The sequence below is a fragment of the Coturnix japonica genome, chromosome 11 (genome assembly GCF_054131305.1).
Source record: "Coturnix japonica strain WE chromosome 11, WE-NBRP24, whole genome shotgun sequence".
Lineage (NCBI taxonomy): Eukaryota > Metazoa > Chordata > Aves > Galliformes > Phasianidae > Coturnix > Coturnix japonica.
The window spans coordinates 6,946,356-6,966,690 of NC_140673.1; the positions used below are offsets into that span (position 1 = coordinate 6,946,356).

Sequence of the window (20,335 nt, forward strand, 5' to 3'; positions counted from 1 at the left end):
TCATTCCTAGTGTTCCTGTGGACTTCTTCCACTTCGATCAGTGCTTTATTTCCACAGACATGGATGTGGTATATGTAAAGTGCCCCTATCTCTGAACATGGCAATCTGTATTTTACCAGGTGCATTTCTAAAAGATAACGCAACTCTTCTTTTAGACACTTTTGAAATAGTATGTTTCTCCTGATCTCCATAAAGATATTATTTACTGGGTTTAGGTGGAATTAGATTGGACGCCAGCATTTATGTAGTAGAGCTGATTTTAGACAAATAAGGCAAAGTTTATTTTGTCTAAATGCATTAATAAAATCCACCACCCAAGTAACTCCTGAATACATGATGAAGCTGGTCTTCTGCGTGTGGGTGGAGAGGCAACCATTTCTGTTCTGTACTGGTAAGATTGCTGGCAGTCCTGTATTTTTACTGTGTGTTTCCAGCAGAGGGCAGATAGAAACACCTTTTCCAACTTCTGGAATACTTGAGAAGTTCTGCTATATAAACAAGAGCAGCAAATTGACATATTTCACCCATAAATTACGAATCTGCAAAAAGTACTAAAATCAAGACAATCCAAACAAGAACCAAAACTTGCTGCGTCAGTTTTTAACTTATTGCTATAACACTGTCCTTTTTTAAATCTTCCTCTCTTGATATATTAAACCATGACATCAGCTGTTTTGTCTCCAGATTTTCCCTTTCTGGTTAGCATTGTAATTTACCAGCATTATATAAATGATATGTAAGAAGGGAAAATTATAGGTACTGCCAGTGTTCTCAATTGTACAGGGTCTAACCATTATTTGTCCTTAGCTGAAGACACTGGTTATCCACAAGTTTTTTTGCTAGATTTCATCCATCTGAAACTGCAGCATTCATCTTGTGACTGAGACACATCATGTGTTCCCCCTTGGACACCCATTACTTCTTTCCTGAAGCAAAATAAGTAATCTCCAAATCTGAGAATTTCAAATCAGTCAGTTGAAAGCAATTTATCTGGTCAGTTATTTCAGTATCTCATTGGACTGACCATAAACCAGGCTCTGACATCATGCAGGTGTGCAATCTGTGGCCTTCAGGAGAGTAGGAGGATGTCAATCTTGCAAAGAAGTTTCTTCCTGTAGAAATGTGGTTCCCCAGCAAAGGCAAGTACTTCTTTGGGACCACATGGAGGAAGAAAATCTTGTAGCTATTGGAATTTCACAAGCCTGCACTTGTCATGTAGAGAAATTTAAGAGGTGCTGGTACAAGTTAAGACAGTTCACTTCCCGCTGCTGATGTCTCAGGCTGCCTCCTTTTCTCTTGTATACAAATTATCTTCATTTTCCCGTCATCTAATGGGAAGACCATGCAACCTTTGAGAATTTGGCTGTAGCTTTGAGAAAAAAATAAAATGTAGTAGTATTTATCTGAACAGATTTGCCCATGTCACAGAAAAAGAAGAAAGATACCTAACTTACAGCTCTTCAAATATCTCTATATATAGTGTGTATATATATGTATATATATATATATGTATAGTATATATATAGTATATGTGTGTATATATCTATATACACACTATACAACTGCTGTTTTTCACTGCATTCCATATCTCCTGGGTAGTATCCAGGGACTCCAGATAGGACTGTTTTGTAACACTGAAGTAACTGTGAGTTTTTGCAAAGTATTAGTTGTCACAGCTGCTAACAACTGTTGTTATTAGATTGGTAAATGAGGGGTGTTTCCTAAACTGACTGGACTTTGCCATGTTCAGCTGCATATTGATATCACTGTTTTTTTTATATCAACATAATGTCTGCAAGTTCCAGTGATAGGCATCTCTGGATGTACAGTGAAGAACTGCATTATTAAGTCAGATGAACTACTGATGCAGCAGGGCATCCAGGGCTACTCTGCTTGGATAAACAGAGACTCTGGCAACAAATGAATTATCTTGTTGATCAAATACATTTGAATCATAGAATTGCTGAGGTTGGAAAGGACCCTCAAGGTCACCAAGTCCAACCTCAGCCTAGACATACTACCCTAATATGCCCAGACTGATGGGCTTTAAAAATCATGATTGATGGTATATTTAATCAAAATTTTTGTCTTTATAAAGTATTTGTACAGTATGTAAAGGGAAAGGAAAGAGGGTCTAGGGTCAACTTTCCACAGCTGGTAGTGACACAGGATTGCTGAGGGGGAATATAAGTTAAAAACCACTGTGGCATCGCACTCTGTCATTAGGGCAGAAATTAGTATCACCGTGGCCTTTTCCAGACTCCCTCTAGTTGAGCTCCAGCAGGTGGCATCAGTCTGAATAATCAACGTCTGCTATTTTTTTCTTTTTTTTTTCATTTACCTGCTGTTCCATTCTATGTAATTATACACATAATACCAGAACAATTACAGGGTAAATTATTAACCTTTACTGACAATTTGTCTTTCACATGCTATTCTTTTCCCAGTAGCTTATGCCCTTCTACATTGTGCTAGACTGCTCCTAGAAATGGCAATTCAGTTGAATATATAAGGCACACAAAAGGAAGCTGGAATATAGGATGGATGCTAGATCTGATGTAGGAGGAGGCCATTTGACTGGCTGCATCCCCCAGCTGCTGTCCAGGGAGAAGTCAGACACTAAATGTAAGAAGAGCACTACCACCAGAACTGCTCCTTGAGCAGTTTTGCTTTACTTCCCTCACAGCTCATTTTAGTGTCATGTCTATCCAGTTTCATGGCTTAAGAGCTGAAAGTTGAATAATTGTATGTTAGCATATCTTGAGGTGTTCTGTTTCTGTGGAGCTGGGAGAAGAGTAAGGGATGTTCTGTAATGGAAGCAGATTCCTTCAGCAAGAAAGATGAGTGTTTTAGTGAGGCAATAAAACAGTTGGATGGCAACTCAGATGAACCTGTTGCCTGCAGGACAAGATTCCAACCATGCTCATTCTTTAACCAAATCAAAGAGGTAAAAAAAAAATAATCTACCTTTCCTATGAATTATTGATACCTTCTGAATTACCTTTGCACCGTGCCATAGCCAAGAAATATTACTATGGGGATGGAGGATGAAGATACTTCAGGAAAAAAAATTCTGGGAAAAAAAAAAGTTCCTGTAAAATAAAAGTATTTTCAAAATGAAATGAGACCATCTAAAATGCTTCCAATTGCCCTGTATTTCTGTGGCCTATGCATTATAACTCAGGTGTAAATCTGTCTTCCCTTGGAGCCACTGGGAGAATACAGCTGCTTGGCTGGATCTTTTGGAGGTTTGTTCACTACCACACTGTGCTTAATGACTTACTGATACTGTTTTTCTTGAATTATAAAGAACATAAAGGAACAACCATAAACATCTTTCCTTCCTTGCAGTTAGTGGTACTCTTTGGCAGCTGTTAAACCTTTGGGATATCTTCTTTTGTGTTTTTAACCTTAACAAACTCATTAACTATAGGCTTTTAAAATATTAACTTCAGCTACCTGCTAATTGGCTGATGTTTTAATTGCTTTTCTGTAACTGATTGCAGAGTTTTGGACATTTTCTGTAGCCTTACAAGATCTCCATTACTTGCTTGTTTTTTTTTTGAGCAAAGAATATATTTTTTTCAACAGTGTTTCCTGTATCCAGAGCTTTTCAAATTTAACCACAACAATTGGTAAATATTTGAATATGTTTGTGAAAATTGTGGATCTGGTTATTTGGCAAAATTTCAGGGACTTTTAAAAAAGCACTTCAGTGTTTCTCAATCTGGATGCCTGGAAGAAGTCCAAACAATAATATCCTCCCGTATCAGCCTGCACAGCAGCAGAAAGTCATACTGTTTCTATGACAACAAATAGCTTTTTCATCTTCCCCAAATCGGTTCTCTGAATATAGGAGCCTATTTAACAGATTAGTGGGATGACAGCAAGCCTTCTGGATCTGAAGGTATACAGGTGCCTGTAAAGATTCATATTTCTTAGGCTTTTGTTATGCTAATTCTGTAGCAACAAACCTTGACTGCATTGCAGCAAGGAGATACCTGAAAGAGCTGCGGGTTAGGTAGCTCAAGCACTGACAGAATCTACCCAGTGCACAGAGCTATGAGTTCGCTTTTCTGCTGCAAAGTGACCTCTGTTTGTCTTATTCAAATGCTTCTCAGTGGGCTACAAGGAAGCTGCAATACATAATACAGTTTTTCTGAAAGATAAAAAGTAAAAACAACTGTTTGTTATCTCCTACCTTGTATTGCAGTTTTGCATTGAGAATGCTTTATCTAGTTTTGTTCCTCCTGAATCTCCACAGAAGATTCTTTTTCAGTCTCACTTCATTGAGTGAATGATCAAATTTCAAGTGGTCTTACCCTTTCAGCATCTTTGCTACCTTTGAAACTCACTATTCCTTCCTCATCTTTCAAAACTCAGCATTAATGGTTATTCTTCAAGCCTGTATCTTAGGATCTTCTCTGTCTGTGTCTGCTCTGAACACCGAAGCTGTGGCAGCAGCCTGTGGGGAATTGCTGGCTGTCCTTTCCACCGGCTGACAGGGCACATGGCAGTGCTGTTGCATGCTGACAGTGTGGGCTTATTTCAGTCTTCCAGGTGCCTCCTCTAAATCTAGCCCTTGGAGCTGCCAGAATTAATGGTAGCAATTTGTGGACTCTTTCTAGATGCCCAGAGCCTTGCAACAGCTTAGATAGCAGACAGGCGTTTTGCAGCCTGCATTCCCTGTAGATGGTGGCATCTACAGCAGTCGGTAGACATGGCTGCACTTATGTTCAATTTCACTCCCCGTCTAAAACAAACACATTTCTTATCTGCCTGTTGTTACAGCCTTGGGAAACTCTTTCTTCAAAGCCTAACAGGGTCAAAATACTGATAGCTGGCAGCTGGAGTGAATCTTTGGTTTTGCATTGCCTATTGAGATTTTAAGTTTCAAAGAGAAGGAATTGTATCCAAGATAATGCTAAACAGGCTGTTGTTAGTATTGTGTGCTGTGGACACTTAGCTGTGTTTTATGGAAAGAGACCTGTTTTTTCATTGTATTTATTGAAGCCCTTCCAAACTGTAAACTAAGTAAACCCAGGGGTCTGTGCTGGGTCTGGTCTTGTTCAACATCAACGACCTTGATGAGGGGATAGTGACCACCCTCAGCAAGTTTGTGATGACACGAAGTTGGGAGGATTGGCTGACACGCCTGAAGGCTGTGCTGCCATTCAGCGAGACCTGGACAGGCTGGAGAGCTGGGCAGTAGGAAACCGGATGAAGTTTAACAAAAGCAAGTGTAGAGTCTTGCACCTGGGTAGAAATAATTGCATGCACCAGTACAGGCTGGGGGAAGAGCTGCTGGAGAGGAGCTCTGCTGAGAGGGACCTGGGCGTCCTGGTGGACGACAGATTAACCATGAGCCAGCGGAGAGCCCTTGTAGCCAAAAAGGCCAATGGCATACTGGGGTGCATTAAAAAGAGCGTGTCCAGCAGGTCGAGGGAGGTGATCCTCCCCCTCTACTCTGCCCTGGTGAGGCCTCATGTGGAATATTGTGTCCAGTTCCGGGACCCCCAGTACAAAAAAGACAGGGATCTCTTGGAAAGAGTCCAGCGGAGGGCCACAGAGATGGTGAAGGGCCTGGAGCATCTCCCCTATGAGGAGAGACTTAGGAACTGGGTCTGTTTAGCCTTGAGAAAAGAAGGCTGAGAGGGGACTTGATCCAGGTTTACAAATACCTGAGGTGTGGGGGCCATAGTGGCGAGGCTGGTCTCTTTTTAGTAGTGCGTGGGGACAGGACTAGGGGTAATGGGATGAAAGGACAGCATAGGAAGTTCCGCACGAATGTGCGGAAGAACTTCTTTACAGCGAGGGTGATGGAGCACTGGAACAGGCTGCCCAGGGAGGTGGAGGAGTCTCCTTCTCTGGAGATATTCAAGACCTGCCTGGACGCCGAGCTGTGTGATGTGGTGTAGGGAGCCTGCTTTGGCAGGGGGGTTGGACTCGATGATCTCTAGAGGTCCCTTCCAACCCCAATAATTCTGTGATTCTGTGATTCAGGTAGGGATGTGAAGCCGAACACATCATGGTCCTGCAATTGCCAGCCCGAGCCAGGCACTGTATTCAGCAGCTACTGAAAGAGGCAGCACCACTATTCAAATGTTTCTTTCGCTTTTATTTGCAACAAAGAGATGCTAAATGCATCCAAAATACATTTCAATATGAAATCAAATAGGCGGGATACTGGTAATGACTAAAACTTGCTCAGTTCCTCTCCGCAGTCCAGGAAAGGGAAAGCACGGCCAGGCCTGAAAACCGGAGCACGCAGTGTGTGTCCTTTGGTGCACCTCTGAGGACGCAATGCAGGCGATTCTGCTGTCCTTTGTGCCTTCCTGCTCAAGCCCTTATCGTTTCTTTTTGCTTTCCTTCTTGGCTTTCTTGCTCAGCTGAGCAGCACTTGCCTTGGGTTGCTTCACCGTCTCCCAGGTCTTAGACTCAAAACCCTCCGAGTCCTGCAAGAATCAATTGGGAAACAGTCAGGGAGCTTTCTAACAACTGAAAGGGAAGAGAAGCAAGAGAGGATGGGTGGGTGTCAAATAAGGGAAAAGCTCAGCAGGCAAGAATAAACCTATCCCTGAGCTCCAGCACACACGCGTGACCACTGCCTTATTAATTCTAACAGCAATGTTATTCTAGCCATTAAAGTCACCCATGTTCACGTACCTGGTTGTGGACGTGTTCACGGCCTTGCTGCTGCTGCGCTCTACAACGCCAGCCACGGAAATAAAGAGTGCAGAAAGCTGATCTGTTGAAGACAGAGGAGTGAGCTGTGCTTAACCGACACTGCTTCAGTGCACGCTTACGGTAAGGCACACCTACCTTACAATGGCCACGCAGGAAGCTCCAGACACAGCTCCAGACTGTTCCCATGAAGCATTTCCCAATTGCATTTCACAGCCACTCACGCTCTGCTCCCTGACAATCTGCAACAGAAAAGTCACAAGATGCAAATCCCATCCCTCGGAGATGTCACAGACCTCCTCACTCATGGAGCAGCACTCATGGCTTTGGGTGAGAAAGCAGACGTGTGCTTACCGAGTGAGCGCTGTTTGCTGCCAGCTGCTGGTAGGAACCCACCTAACTCTAAGTACGAACACTAACCTAAGCCTAACTCTAAAACAGGAACAAAAACCTACACCTAACACTAAAACGTGAACAATAACCTACTCCTAATTAAAAAACATGAACAATAACCTACTCCTAACACCTAATCCTAACTAACTAAATTTAACAATAAAAACAACAATAAAAACAACAATAAAAACAATAAAAACAACAATAAAAACAATAAAAACAACAATAAAAACGGGGTTTAGATGGAACCGGGGGCCCGCAAGGTCTCAAAGGAGGAGATGATGTTAAATGAAGCCACCCGGTTAATGCCGGGGGCGGGGGCCGCGCAGACGGTACGGAGCCCAGCGCCTGGACCAGCGATGCTGCAGCTGAGGTGGTACTGCTGCAGGGCCTGGCACGGTGGTGTGGTGCCAGGCCAGCCGTGCATCGGGTGGATCCACCTCCATGGGCTCATCTGGAGGTGGATCCACCTCCATGGGCTCATCTGGAGGTGGATCCACCTCCATGGGCTCCACGGAGGTGGTCACGCACCTGGTCCAGGCGCGATGGCAATGGGCTCCCTTGCCTGTCTGCTGCCTGATGGTGCTGGCAGTGGGCCCCCTCCTCCTCCTCTTCGACCCCGCGGTCCCCGGAACCATCTTCCCAGCTAAATGGTGGGTTTCCTCCAGCCTCGCTCTCTTAGGCCCCCACATGGCTGTTATCGGCCGGAGATCTAAGAGGCGAGTGCGTTGCCCACCGTTGGGCAACGGTGACCAGGGTAACGGCCGTGGCCAGGGTTCTAACATGGCGGCCGCACTGCTGGCACTGCTGGCACTGGCGTTCCACATGGCATGAGGAGGGGGCTGGAGGACAGGGCACGGCACGGGAGCCAGAAGGCACTGCCTGTGCCCAGCGGGCAGCCCTTCTCTCCGGTCAGCAAGAGGGCACAGACGAGCTGGCCCTGAGCAAAGGGCCCTCGGCCTCCTTCATCCTCCCCCTTCTTCCACAAGGGAATCTCTTGGCGCTGCCATACGCAGCACGCAGCACCACGCTGATCTGATGGGGCTCCTGAGCTCAGCACCAAGAACAGCAGGCTCCAAAGGGCACCTGACCACGCCTGCCTGCTGGGACACACCAGCTCTGCTCTCCCTGTTCCAATCCAGAGCCTCTCCTTGTAACACCTCCGACTCCATTTGCATCCACTCACTCTCATTACATCCCACGTCCACACACGGGGCCACGCTGCCTCACCGACCCTCAGTGGGGACCCACAGCCGTACAGCACCATCAGCACAGCAGAACCGGGCCGTGCTCCTGATGCTGCCGCTTGTCCAACCTCCCTCTCGCTGCCCCCATTCTGCTCAGGCAGCCGGTCCCAGCAACAAACACCAGCACAGAACTGCAGCCCCGACTCGTCCCGCTCACCGACAGCCAGAGCAAGGACATGTTACACACCTTCGTTCAGCTCCACGCACTCGCTGGCACCGCACGCATCGCCTCTGCGTGGCGCAGCACCGCCAGCTCCTCCCCCGACATCCCTCCACGCCCCGCACCGCGGCCCGACCCTGGCAGCGCACACCCCGCTCCTCCCGGCCCCGATCACCTTCCCATGGCGCCATGGCCCGGAACTGCTCCCGCCGGCACCAAGCGCTTCCTGCCCCTCCATCCCCCCCTCCTCCTTTCCCTTCACTTTCCATCCGCACTCAGGACGCACATCTCATCATCAGTGCAGGCAATCAACGGCTCGTGCTGCGCTTCACTGCCTTGTGCTCCTCGGTGCTCTGCTGTGCCCTTTCCTAACCCCGCAGGATCACATCTGCCATCCCCTGCAGCCCCTGTGCTGTGACCAACACGATTTGGGCTCGGGCCCATCGCCCTCCCTGCTGCCGGCCCTCCCCCATGCCCATGTGCTGCACCCAAAGTGGCTGCCACAGCCTCGCAGCCTCCTGCAGGCAGCACAGCCCCGGCACCGGGCTCGGCCCCAGCCCCGAGGTGCTGCTGCACAGGCTGAGCCCAGACCCACAGCTGAGATGCAATGACCGCTCATCAACATTTCACAGAATCACAGAGTTATCAAGGTTGGAAAAGACCCAGGAGATCATCCAGTCCAACCATCACCAATACTTCCCAGCTAAATCATGTCCCTCAACACAACATCCAAACGTTTCTTGAACACTCCCATGGTCAGTGACTCCACCACCTCCCTGGGCAGTGCATTCCAGTGCCTCACCACCCTTTCCGAAAAGTAATATTTCCTGATGTCCAGCCTGAATCTCCCCTGGCGCAGCTTGAAACCATTCCCTCTAGTTCTATCATGTCTACACGAGAGAAGAGGCCAACCCCCAGCTCACTACAACCTCCCCTCAGGAAGTTATAGAGAGCTAGAAGGTCTCCCCTGAGCCTTCTCTTCTCCAGGCTGAACAATCCCAGCTCCCTCAGCCGCTCCTCATACGTCCTGTGCTCCAGACCCCTCACCAGCTTCGTAGCCCTCCTGTGAACGGTTCCAGGGCCTCAATGTCTTTCTTGCAGTGAGGAGCCCAAAACTGAACACAGTTCTTAAGGTGCAGCCGAAGAACTCAAGCAAGAGGGAAGTTTGCTGGGCAGTTGGTACTACGCTGCATTCTTGGTCGTGGAAATCCCAGGGTCTGGATCTTGCAAAAGAAAGCATATGAAAATGTCATCGCTCAGCAGCAATTGTCCACACCTGGAGTCAGCTGGAGAGATAACAAAAGAAGAATTGATACAGAAGTCTCATGGCACCTGTCAGGACTGTAAAGTTAGAGGACACAACCTTTGGGCATGCTTGGAGAACAGATGTCCGTATGTTGGCTGTGGTGAGTCCCATTTGGTTTCTCTCCTTTGCAACCAGCTCCTTTGCTGCACCCAACCCGACAATCCTCTCTTCCATCTCCAGCAGCACTGCTTATTGTCACGCACGCAGGCAGGCAGGCAGGCAGGCAGCAGGAGGCAGTGCCTCGTGGCTCGCTGTACACAGTCCACCGTGCAGGCTGGTGGAAGGAGGAAGGTGCCAGGGCGCCAATTGAAAGTGGCCACCAGACACTCTTGACATCCAGCCTCTCCTCTCTGGGCTCTGGCTCAGCTACGTGCCCTTGCAGCACCCTGGCACTAAACACGTGGCGCTGCCCATCATGAACCATTGGAGCTGAAGCAGCGCAGCGCGGCTCGGGGTCCTCCCATTTTTCAGCTCTGGGCCCGAGGCACGTTCGCCTGCAGCCCGCCCGCTGCCCTCTCCTCCAGCCCCACTCCCAGCCCTGCTCTTCTCACCATCCCACCCACACTTGAACTCCTCCTTGTGGGTAGAGGAGAAGCTGAAGCGCAGGACATGGCTGCCCACATGCAGCCGGGCTTCCCAGTGCAAACAGCAACAGACAGTGCACCAGAACCCTGAAAAGCCAACAGGGAAGAAAGACAAGCTCAAGGCGCAGGGACACCTTTCTTCCTCCCACACTGCTTTTGTTTCTCTCAGCCCTTGGAAAACAAGGGATGCTCACAGTCCGTCACTAGCATTACCAGTTCGGCTGAAAGGCCACCAGTTGGGAACACCAACACGGAAAGGTGGGACAAGCAGCTCCATTTGCAGGGAGGGACGTGAAGCCAACCACATCATGGCCCTGCGATTACTAGCCCGAGCCAGGCACTGTATTGAGCAGCTACTGAAAGAGGCAGCACCACTATTCAAATGTTTCTTTCGCTTTTATTTGCAACAAAGAGATGCTAAATGCATCCAAAATACATTTCAATATGAAATCAAATAGGCGGGATACTGGTAATGACTAAAACTTGCTCAGTTCCTCTCCGCAGTCCAGGAAAGGGAAAGCACGGCCTGGCCTGAAAACCGGAGCACGCAGTGTGTGTCCTTTGGTGCACCTCTGAGGACGCAATGCAGGCGATTCTGCTGTCCTTTGTGCCTTCCTGCTCAAGCCCTTATCGTTTCTTTTTGCTTTCCTTCTTGGCTTTCTTGCTCAGCTGAGCAGCACTTGCCTTGGGTTGCTTCACCGTCTCCCAGGTCTTAGACTCAAAACCCTCCGAGTCCTGCAAGAATCAATTGGGAAACAGTCAGGGAGCTTTCTAACAACTGAAAGGGAAGAGAAGCAAGAGAGGATGGGTGGGTGTCAAATAAGGGAAAAGCTCAGCAGGCAAGAATAAACCTATCCCTGAGCTCCAGCACACACGCGTGACCACTGCCTTATTAATTCTAACAGCAATGTTATTCTAGCCATTAAAGTCACCCATGTTCACGTACCTGGTTGTGGACGTGTTCACGGCCTTGCTGCTGCTGCGCTCTACAACGCCAGCCACGGAAATAAAGAGTGCAGAAAGCTGATCTGTTGAAGACAGAGGAGTGAGCTGTGCTTAACCGACACTGCTTCAGTGCACGCTTACAGTAAGGCACACCTACCTTACAATGGCCACGCAGGAAGCTCCAGACACAGCTCCAGACTGTTCCCATGAAGCATTTCCCAATTGCATTTCACAGCCACTCACGCTCTGCTCCCTGACAATCTGCAACAGAAAAGTCACAAGATGCAAATCCCATCCCTCGGAGATGTCACAGACCTCCTCACTCATGGAGCAGCACTCATGGCTTTGGGTGAGAAAGCAGACGTGTGCTTACCGAGTGAGCGCTGTTTGCTGCCAGCTGCTGGTAGGAACCCACCTAACTCTAAGTACGAACACTAACCTAAGCCTAACTCTAAAACAGGAACAAAAACCTACACCTAACACTAAAACGTGAACAATAACCTACTCCTAATTAAAAAACATGAACAATAACCTACTCCTAACACCTAATCCTAACTAACTAAATTTAACAATAAAAACAACAAGAAAAACAACAATAAAAACAATAAAAACAACAATAAAAACAATAAAAACAACAATAAAAATGGGGTTTAGATGGAACCGGGGGCCCGCAAGGTCTCAAAGGAGGAGATGATGTTAAATGAAGCCACCCGGTTAATGCCGGGGGCGGGGGCCGCGCAGACGGTACGGAGCCCAGCGCCTGGACCAGCGATGCTGCAGCTGAGGTGGTACTGCTGCAGGGCCTGGCACGGTGGTGTGGTGCCAGGCCAGCCGTGCATCGGGTGGATCCACCTCCATGGGCTCATCTGGAGGTGGATCCACCTCCATGGGCTCATCTGGAGGTGGATCCACCTCCATGGGCTCCACGGAGGTGGTCACGCACCTGGTCCAGGCGCGATGGCAATGGGCTCCCTTGCCTGTCTGCTGCCTGATGGTGCTGGCAGTGGGCCCCCTCCTCCTCCTCTTCGACCCCGCGGTCCCCGGAACCATCTTCCCAGCTAAATGGTGGGTTTCCTCCAGCCTCGCTCTCTTAGGCCCCCACATGGCTGTTATCGGCCGGAGATCTAAGAGGCGAGTGCGTTGCCCACCGTTGGGCAACGGTGACCAAGGTAACGGCCGTGGCCAGGGTTCTAACATGGCGGCCGCACTGCTGGCACTGCTGGCACTGGCGTTCCACATGGCATGAGGAGGGGGCTGGAGGACAGGGCACGGCACGGGAGCCAGAAGGCACTGCCTGTGCCCAGCGGGCAGCCCTTCTCTCCGGTCAGCAAGAGGGCACAGACGAGCTGGCCCTGAGCAAAGGGCCCTCGGCCTCCTTCATCCTCCCCCTTCTTCCACAAGGGAATCTCTTGGCGCTGCCATACGCAGCACGCAGCACCACGCTGATCTGATGGGGCTCCTGAGCTCAGCACCAAGAACAGCAGGCTCCAAAGGGCACCTGACCACGCCTGCCTGCTGGGACACACCAGCTCTGCTCTCCCTGTTCCAATCCAGAGCCTCTCCTTGTAACACCTCCGACTCCATTTGCATCCACTCACTCTCATTACATCCCACGTCCACACACGGGGCCACGCTGCCTCACCGACCCTCAGTGGGGACCCACAGCCGTACAGCACCATCAGCACAGCAGAACCGGGCCGTGCTCCTGATGCTGCCGCTTGTCCAACCTCCCTCTCGCTGCCCCCATTCTGCTCAGGCAGCCGGTCCCAGCAACAAACACCAGCACAGAACTGCAGCCCCGACTCGTCCCGCTCACCGACAGCCAGAGCAAGGACATGTTACACACCTTCGTTCAGCTCCACGCACTCGCTGGCACCGCACGCATCGCCTCTGCGTGCCGCAGCACCGCCAGCTCCTCCCCCGACATCCCTCCACGCCCCGCACCGCGGCCCGACCCTGGCAGCGCACACCCCGCTCCTCCCGGCCCCGATCACCTTCCCATGGCGCCATGGCCCGGAACTGCTCCCGCCGGCACCAAGCGCTTCCTGCCCCTCCATGCCCCCCTCCTCCTTTCCCTTCGCTTTCCATCCGCACTCAGGACGCACATCTCATCATCAGTGCAGGCAATCAACGGCTCGTGCTGCGCTTCACTGCCTTGTGCTCCTCGGTGCTCTGCTGTGCCCTTTCCTAACCCCGCAGGATCACATCTGCCATCCCCTGCAGCCCCTGTGCTGTGACCAACACGATTTGGGCTCGGGCCCATCGCCCTCCCTGCTGCCGGCCCTCCCCCATGCCCATGTGCTGCACCCAAAGTGGCTGCCACAGCCCCGCAGCCTCCTGCAGGCAGCACAGCCCCGGCACCGGGCTCGGCCCCAGCCCCGAGGTGCTGCTGCACAGGCTGAGCCCAGACCCACAGCTGAGATGCAATGACCGCTCATCAACATTTCACAGAATCACAGAGTTATCAAGGTTGGAAAAGACCCAGGAGATCATCCAGTCCAACCATCACCAATACTTCCCAGCTAAATCATGTCCCTCAACACAACATCCAAACGTTTCTTGAACACTCCCATGGTCAGTGACTCCACCACCTCCCTGGGCAGTGCATTCCAGTGCCTCACCACCCTTTCCGAAAAGTAATATGTCCTGATGTCCAGCCTGAATCTCCCCTGGCGCAGCTTGAAACCATTCCCTCTAGTTCTATCATGTCTACACGAGAGAAGAGGCCAACCCCCAGCTCACTACAACCTCCCCTCAGGAAGTTATAGAGAGCTAGAAGGTCTCCCCTGAGCCTTCTCTTCTCCAGGCTGAACAATCCCAGCTCCCTCAGCCGCTCCTCATACGTCCTGTGCTCCAGACCCCTCACCAGCTTCGTAGCCCTCCTGTGAACGGTTCCAGGGCCTCAATGTCTTTCTTGCAGTGAGGAGCCCAAAACTGAACACAGTTCTTAAGGTGCAGCCGAAGAACTCAAGCAAGAGGGAAGTTTGCTGGGCAGTTGGTACTACGCTGCATTCTTGGTCGTGGAAATCCCAGGGTCTGGATCTTGCAAAAGAAAGCATATGAAAATGTCATCGCTCAGCAGCAATTGTCCACACCTGGAGTCAGCTGGAGAGATAACAAAAGAAGAATTGATACAGAAGTCTCATGGCACCTGTCAGGACTGTAAAGTTAGAGGACACAACCTTTGGGCATGCTTGGAGAACAGATGTCCGTATGTTGGCTGTGGTGAGTCCCATTTGGTTTCTCTCCTTTGCAACCAGCTCCTTTGCTGCACCCAACCCGACAATCCTCTCTTCCATCTCCAGCAGCACTGCTTATTGTCACGCACGCAGGCAGGCAGGCAGGCAGGCAGCAGGAGGCAGTGCCTCGTGGCTCGCTGTACACAGTCCACCGTGCAGGCTGGTGGAAGGAGGAAGGTGCCAGGGCGCCAATTGAAAATGGCCACCAGACACTCTTGACATCCAGCCTCTCCTCTCTGGGCTCTGGCTCAGCTACGTGCCCTTGCAGCACCCTGGCACTAAACACGTGGCGCTGCCCATCATGAACCATTGGAGCTGAAGCAGCGCAGCGCGGCTCGGGGTCCTCCCATTTTACAGCTCAGCTCTGGGCCCGAGGCACGTTCGCCTGCAGCCCGCCCGCTGCCCTCTCCTCCAGCCCCACTCCCAGCCCTGCTCTTCTCACCATCCCACCCACACTTGAACTCCTCCTTGTGGGTAGAGGAGAAGCTGAAGCGCAGGACATGGCTGCCCACATGCAGCCGGGCTTCCCAGTGCAAACAGCAACAGACAGTGCACCAGAACCCTGAAAAGCCAACAGGGAAGAAAGACAAGCTCAAGGCGCAGGGACACCTTTCTTCCTCCCACACTGCTTTTGTTTCTCTCAGCCCTTGGAAAACAAGGGATGCTCACAGTCCGTCACTAGCATTACCAGTTCGGCTGAAAGGCCACCAGTTGGGAACACCAACACGGAAAGGTGGGACAAGCAGCTCCATTTGCAGGGAGGGACGTGAAGCCAACCACATCATGGCCCTGCGATTACTAGCCCGAGCCAGGCACTGTATTGAGCAGCTACTGAAAGAGGCAGCACCACTATTCAAATGTTTCTTTCGCTTTTATTTGCAACAAAGAGATGCTAAATGCATCCAAAATACATTTCAATATGAAATCAAATAGGCAGGATACTGGTAATGACTAAAACTTGCTCAGTTCCTCTCCGCAGTCCAGGAAAGGGAAAGCACGGCCAGGCCTGAAAACCGGAGCACGCAGTGTGTGTCCTTTGGTGCACCTCTGAGGACGCAATGCAGGCGATTCTGCTGTCCTTTGTGCCTTCCTGCTCAAGCCCTTATCGTTTCTTTTTGCTTTCCTTCTTGGCTTTCTTGCTCAGCTGAGCAGCACTTGCCTTGGGTTGCTTCACCGTCTCCCAGGTCTTAGACTCAAAACCCTCCGAGTCCTGCAAGAATCAATTGGGAAACAGTCAGGGAGCTTTCTAACAACTGAAAGGGAAGAGAAGCAAGAGAGGATGGGTGGGTGTCAAATAAGGGAAAAGCTCAGCAGGCAAGAATAAACCTATCCCTGAGCTCCAGCACACACGCGTGACCACTGCCTTATTAATTCTAACAGCAATGTTATTCTAGCCATTAAAGTCACCCATGTTCACGTACCTGGTTGTGGACGTGTTCACGGCCTTGCTGCTGCTGCGCTCTACAACGCCAGCCACGGAAATAAAGAGTGCAGAAAGCTGATCTGTTGAAGACAAAGGAGTGAGCTGTGCTTAACCGACACTGCTTCAGTGCACGCTTACAGTAAGGCACACCTACCTTACAATGGCCACGCAGGAAGCTCCAGACACAGCTCCAGACTGTTCCCATGAAGCATTTCCCAATTGCATTTCACAGCCACTCACGCTCTGCTCCCTGACAATCTGCAACAGAAAAGTCACAAGATGCAAATCCCATCCCTCGGAGATGTCACAGACCTCCTCACTCATGGAGCAGCACTCATGGCTTTGGGTGAGAAAGCAGACGTGTGCTTACCGAGTGAGCGCTGTTTGCTGCCAGCTGCTGGTAGGAACCCACCTAACTCTAAGTACGAACACTAACCTAAGCCTAACTCTAAAACAGGAACAAAAACCTACACCTAACACTAAAACGTGAACAATAACCTACTCCTAACACCTAATCCTAACTAACTAAATTTAACAATAAAAACAACAAGAAAAACAACAATAAAAACAATAAAAACAACAATAAAAACAGGGTTCAGATGGAACCGGGGGCCCGCAAGGTCTCAAAGGAGGAGATGATGTTAAATGAAGCCACCCGGTTAATGCCGGGGGCGGGGGCCGCGCAGACGGTACGGAGCCCAGCGCCTGGACCAGCGATGCTGCAGCTGAGGTGGTACTGCTGCAGGGCCTGGCACGGTGGTGTGGTGCCAGGCCAGCCGTGCATCGGGTGGATCCACCTCCATGGGCTCATCCTCAGGTGGATCCACCTCCATGGGCTCATCTGGAGGTGGATCCACCTCCATGGGCTCCACGGAGGTGGTCACGCACCTGGTCCAGGCGCGATGGCAATGGGCTCCCTTGCCTGTCTGCTGCCTGATGGTGCTGGCAGTGGGCCCCCTCCTCCTCCTCTTCGACCCCGCGGTCCCCGGAACCATCTTCCCAGCTAAATGGTGGGTTTCCTCCAGCCTCGCTCTCTTAGGCCCCCACATGGCTGTTATCGGCCGGAGATCTAAGAGGCGAGTGCGTTGCCCACCGTTGGGCAACGGTGACCAAGGTAACGGCCGTGGCCAGGGTTCTAACATGGCGGCCGCACTGCTGGCACTGCTGGCACTGGCGTTCCACATGGCATGAGGAGGGGGCTGGAGGACAGGGCACGGCACGGGAGCCAGAAGGCACTGCCTGTGCCCAGCGGGCAGCCCTTCTCTCCGGTCAGCAAGAGGGCACAGACGAGCTGGCCCTGAGCAAAGGGCCCTCGGCCTCCTTCATCCTCCCCCTTCTTCCACAAGGGAATCTCTTGGCGCTGCCATACGCAGCACGCAGCACCACGCTGATCTGATGGGGCTCCTGAGCTCAGCACCAAGAACAGCAGGCTCCAAAGGGCACCTGACTACGCCTGCCTGCTGGGACACACCAGCTCTGCTCTCCCTGTTCCAATCCAGAGCCTCTCCTTGTAACACCTCCGACTCCATTTGCATCCACTCACTCTCATTACATCCCACGTCCACACACGGGGCCACGCTGCCTCACCGACCCTCAGTGGGGACCCACAGCCGTACAGCACCATCAGCACAGCAGAACCGGGCCGTGCTCCTGATGCTGCCGCTTGTCCAACCTCCCTCTCGCTGCCCCCATTCTGCTCAGGCAGCCGGTCCCAGCAACAAACACCAGCACAGAACTGCAGCCCCGACTCGTCCCGCTCACCGACAGCCAGAGCAAGGACATGTTACACACCTTCGTTCAGCTCCACGCACTCGCTGGCACCGCACGCATCGCCTCTGCGTGGCGCAGCACCGCCAGCTCCTCCCCCGACATCCCTCCACGCCCCGCACCGCGGCCCGACCCTGGCAGCGCACACCCCGCTCCTCCCTCTCCTCCTCCTGGAGTGCACCCTCAACAAGTTTGCTGATGACACCAAGCTGAGTGGTGCAGTCGATACGGTGGAGGGAACGGATGCCATTCAGAGGGACCTTGACAGGCTGGAAAGCTGGGCTCGGGTGAACCTAATGAGGTTTAACACGGCAAAGTGCAAGGTTTTGCACTTGGGCCGGAAGAACACCAGGGACCTGTACAGGCTGGGAGGAGTTGTCCTTGAGAGCAGCTCGGTAGAGAAGGACCTGGAGGTCCTGATAGATGAGAAACTTAACATGAGCCAGCAGTGCGCTCTGGCAGCCTGGAAAGCAAATGGGATCCTGGGCTCCATCAGGAGAGGGGTGGTCAGCAGGGATAGGGAGGTGATTGTCCTCCGCTCTTGTGAGGCCCCATCTGGAGTACTGTGTCTAGGTGTGGAGCCCTCAGTACAAAAAAGACATGGAGATTTTGGAAAGGGTCCAGAGGAGGGCCACGAAGATGATCAGGGGGCTGGAGCACCAAATTAATGATGTGTTGAAGTCCATTTATTTATGTCATTTGTCTCTCTGGGGCTGAGGAATGAAGCACAATTGCTTTTAGGTACAAGGGAAGAAACAAATGTTCTTTGGTAGAATTAATTTTAGAAGATGTCCTTTGCTGCTGTGTCAGCAAAGATATTCCAAGAGGGGCGGACTGATAGAGAAGGAATTGTCAGGGGAAATGTGGTGGGAGTTTAAAGGAGTGTGTGGGGTAGTAAGCATATGATACTTTTTCATTTGCCTTCTGTCCAGAGACTTACAAAAAAGCAAAGCAATTTTCCTGGCTGCATCCTATAACTGTAAACCTCATGAATACAAAATATGTAGATAACCCAAATACATTTGCAGTCATGGTTTGTACAAGCAGATAGCCCATTTCTGTAAGCCTCTTGAGAATACTTGAGGATACATGCAGTGGCAGCATTTGACCTTGCCTATGTGTTGTATCAAAAATGGAAAGTGAAATCAGGAGGTACGGACTGGAAATGATAAGATATTCATATCATTCTTATCAAATGATAAGTCAGATAATTCACTGAAACCTTTGCTTGATGTGTAGCTCTATAAGCACAAACACTGATGTATGAGGAATACTGTTGATTAAATCTGGTGTGTCAAATCCCTGCTAATGCCATGTTTAATGGATTACAGTGGAAAATAATAAGCAAGAAGAACCACAGGAAGAACAATGTGATTCCTTAATTATGCAAGCAGTAAAAAGGTAAGCTATTTGATCCTAATCAAAGTTACTAGCAGCTAGACAAGAGGTGAATTGCTGTTTTGTTTTTTAATATGAAAGCAATTCAACCTTCCTTGAAAAAAACTCCTCCTGGTGATTGGTGCATGACACAGAAATATTTGGTGAACCAGTGTGCATGGGGATATGACAAACACTGATAGCTACCCACCCAGCAGCACCTTCTTGAGACTTGCCTATGGCATCTTGTTATAGTTTCTCTCTGCCACAGATAGTGTTAGGAATTAACAGCATGATACAGATGCCTGCTTCAGCACCCACTGTCATTTTTGACATATTCTTTCTTACTTTAATAAATTAATAATGACCCAGTCAGATCTGAATTGACAGCTTAGGACTTCAACTGGTACGTTAAAGTCACTGCCATATTTTGGGAATATCCTTTGGAATTTACAGCTCTTGCCAACAAAGCTGGTGAGGGGTCTGGAGGACAGGCCATATGAGGAGAGGCTGAAGGAGCTGGGAATGTTCAGCCTGGAGAAGAGGAGGCTCAGGGGAGACCTCGTTGCTCTCTATAACTTCCTAAAGGGAGGTTGTAGTGAGTTGGGGGTCTGCCTCTTCTCTGGTGTCATTAGTGATAGCACTAGAGGGAATGGTTTCAAGCTGTGGCAGGGGAAATTCAGGCTGGACATTAGGAAACATTACTTCTCAGAAAGGGTGATGAGGCACTGGAATGGACTGCCCAGGGAGGTTTGTCTTTCTTGTACTGAGGACTCCATACCTGGACACAGTATTCCAGATGAGGCCTCATAAGAGCAGAGAGGGACAATCACCTCCCTATCCCTGTTGGCCACCCCTCTCCTGATGGAGCCCAGGATACTATTTGCCTTTCTTCAAAACATTTTTTCTTGCATTTGAGACAGATGATATCACTTTCAGAATAAAAGTGTTTGGTAACTAAATGAAAATCTTCCTTAGAAAGGCTTATTACTGTTTTCCTAACTGGGAATTAAAAATATGTATTAAATTATTATTTCATTACTTGACTTCATTAGAAACTCATATATGAGTTAGATCATAATTGATCTTGAATTAAAAGCTCTTGTTTATAAAACGTTCTAGAACTGATCAGCTGTGAAACCAGCTGCATGCTGCGTCATTGCCCAAACACTGTGAAGTAACTTGTTACTCTGCGTTAATTGCTCAGATT

The 20,335-nt window shown here is 50.1% G+C and overlaps 3 protein-coding genes across 12 annotated transcripts; all 3 read right to left on the reverse strand.

The window, feature by feature from the left end:
- Nucleotides 1-6,097: 6,097 nt before the first annotated feature.
- LOC146758984 (uncharacterized) lies at nucleotides 6,098-8,946 on the reverse strand. 6 transcript variants are annotated; one of them, XR_014932594.1, is made up of 5 exons: nucleotides 7,198-8,590; nucleotides 7,039-7,166; nucleotides 6,823-6,926; nucleotides 6,667-6,748; nucleotides 6,098-6,455 (listed from the first exon to the last, which is right to left on the reverse strand). XR_014932594.1 is itself a non-coding variant. In XM_085510981.1 (4 exons), the coding sequence occupies exons 2-4, from the start codon at nucleotides 6,891-6,893 to the stop codon at nucleotides 6,348-6,350; spliced, it is 261 nt and encodes an 86-aa protein (XP_085367107.1). In that variant the 5' UTR covers nucleotides 6,894-6,926; nucleotides 8,771-8,946; the 3' UTR covers nucleotides 6,098-6,347. The 6 variants fall into 5 exon arrangements, 4 of the variants coding, with proteins under 4 accessions (XP_085367107.1, XP_085367104.1, XP_085367105.1 ...); XR_014932593.1 differs by having other exon boundaries at nucleotides 7,039-8,590; XM_085510981.1 differs by lacking the exons at nucleotides 7,039-7,166; nucleotides 7,198-8,590 and adding an exon at nucleotides 8,771-8,946.
- A 1,805-nt stretch (nucleotides 8,947-10,751) lies between these two features.
- LOC146758985 (uncharacterized) lies at nucleotides 10,752-13,376 on the reverse strand. Its single transcript, XM_085510801.1, has 4 exons — nucleotides 13,314-13,376; nucleotides 11,477-11,580; nucleotides 11,321-11,402; nucleotides 10,752-11,109 (listed from the first exon to the last, which is right to left on the reverse strand). The coding sequence occupies exons 1-4, from the start codon at nucleotides 13,374-13,376 to the stop codon at nucleotides 11,002-11,004; spliced, it is 357 nt and encodes a 118-aa protein (XP_085366927.1). The 3' UTR covers nucleotides 10,752-11,001.
- A 2,034-nt stretch (nucleotides 13,377-15,410) lies between these two features.
- LOC146758986 (uncharacterized) lies at nucleotides 15,411-17,899 on the reverse strand. 5 transcript variants are annotated; one of them, XM_085510977.1, is made up of 4 exons: nucleotides 16,352-17,497; nucleotides 16,136-16,239; nucleotides 15,980-16,061; nucleotides 15,411-15,768 (listed from the first exon to the last, which is right to left on the reverse strand). In XM_085510977.1, the coding sequence occupies exons 2-4, from the start codon at nucleotides 16,204-16,206 to the stop codon at nucleotides 15,661-15,663; spliced, it is 261 nt and encodes an 86-aa protein (XP_085367103.1). In that variant the 5' UTR covers nucleotides 16,207-16,239; nucleotides 16,352-17,497; the 3' UTR covers nucleotides 15,411-15,660. The 5 variants fall into 3 exon arrangements, 3 of the variants coding, with proteins under 3 accessions (XP_085367102.1, XP_085367103.1, XP_085367101.1); XM_085510976.1 differs by lacking the exon at nucleotides 16,352-17,497 and adding an exon at nucleotides 17,773-17,899; XR_014932591.1 differs by having other exon boundaries at nucleotides 16,136-17,497.
- Nucleotides 17,900-20,335: the final 2,436 nt, after the last annotated feature.

Coding starts and splice junctions, on each gene's coding strand:
- LOC146758984 (XM_085510978.1), bottom strand. CDS start 8,722: ATGGAGGGGCAGGAAGCGCTTGGTGCCGGCGGGAGCAGTTCCGGGCCA. Junction 6,927..8,659: donor GGCCATGGCGCCATGGGAAG/GTGATCGGGGCC, acceptor TTTCTGTTGCAG/ATTGTCAGGGAGCAGAGCGT. Junction 6,749..6,822: donor TCCTGCGTGGCCATTGTAAG/GTAGGTGTGCCT, acceptor TGTCTTCAACAG/ATCAGCTTTCTGCACTCTTT.
- LOC146758985 (XM_085510801.1), bottom strand. CDS start 13,376: ATGGAGGGGCAGGAAGCGCTTGGTGCCGGCGGGAGCAGTTCCGGGCCA. Junction 11,581..13,313: donor GGCCATGGCGCCATGGGAAG/GTGATCGGGGCC, acceptor TTTCTGTTGCAG/ATTGTCAGGGAGCAGAGCGT. Junction 11,403..11,476: donor TCCTGCGTGGCCATTGTAAG/GTAGGTGTGCCT, acceptor TGTCTTCAACAG/ATCAGCTTTCTGCACTCTTT.
- LOC146758986 (XM_085510975.1), bottom strand. CDS start 16,305: ATGAGTGAGGAGGTCTGTGACATCTCCGAGGGATGGGATTTGCATCTT. Junction 16,062..16,135: donor TCCTGCGTGGCCATTGTAAG/GTAGGTGTGCCT, acceptor TGTCTTCAACAG/ATCAGCTTTCTGCACTCTTT. Junction 15,769..15,979: donor GTGAACACGTCCACAACCAG/GTACGTGAACAT, acceptor TGATTCTTGCAG/GACTCGGAGGGTTTTGAGTC.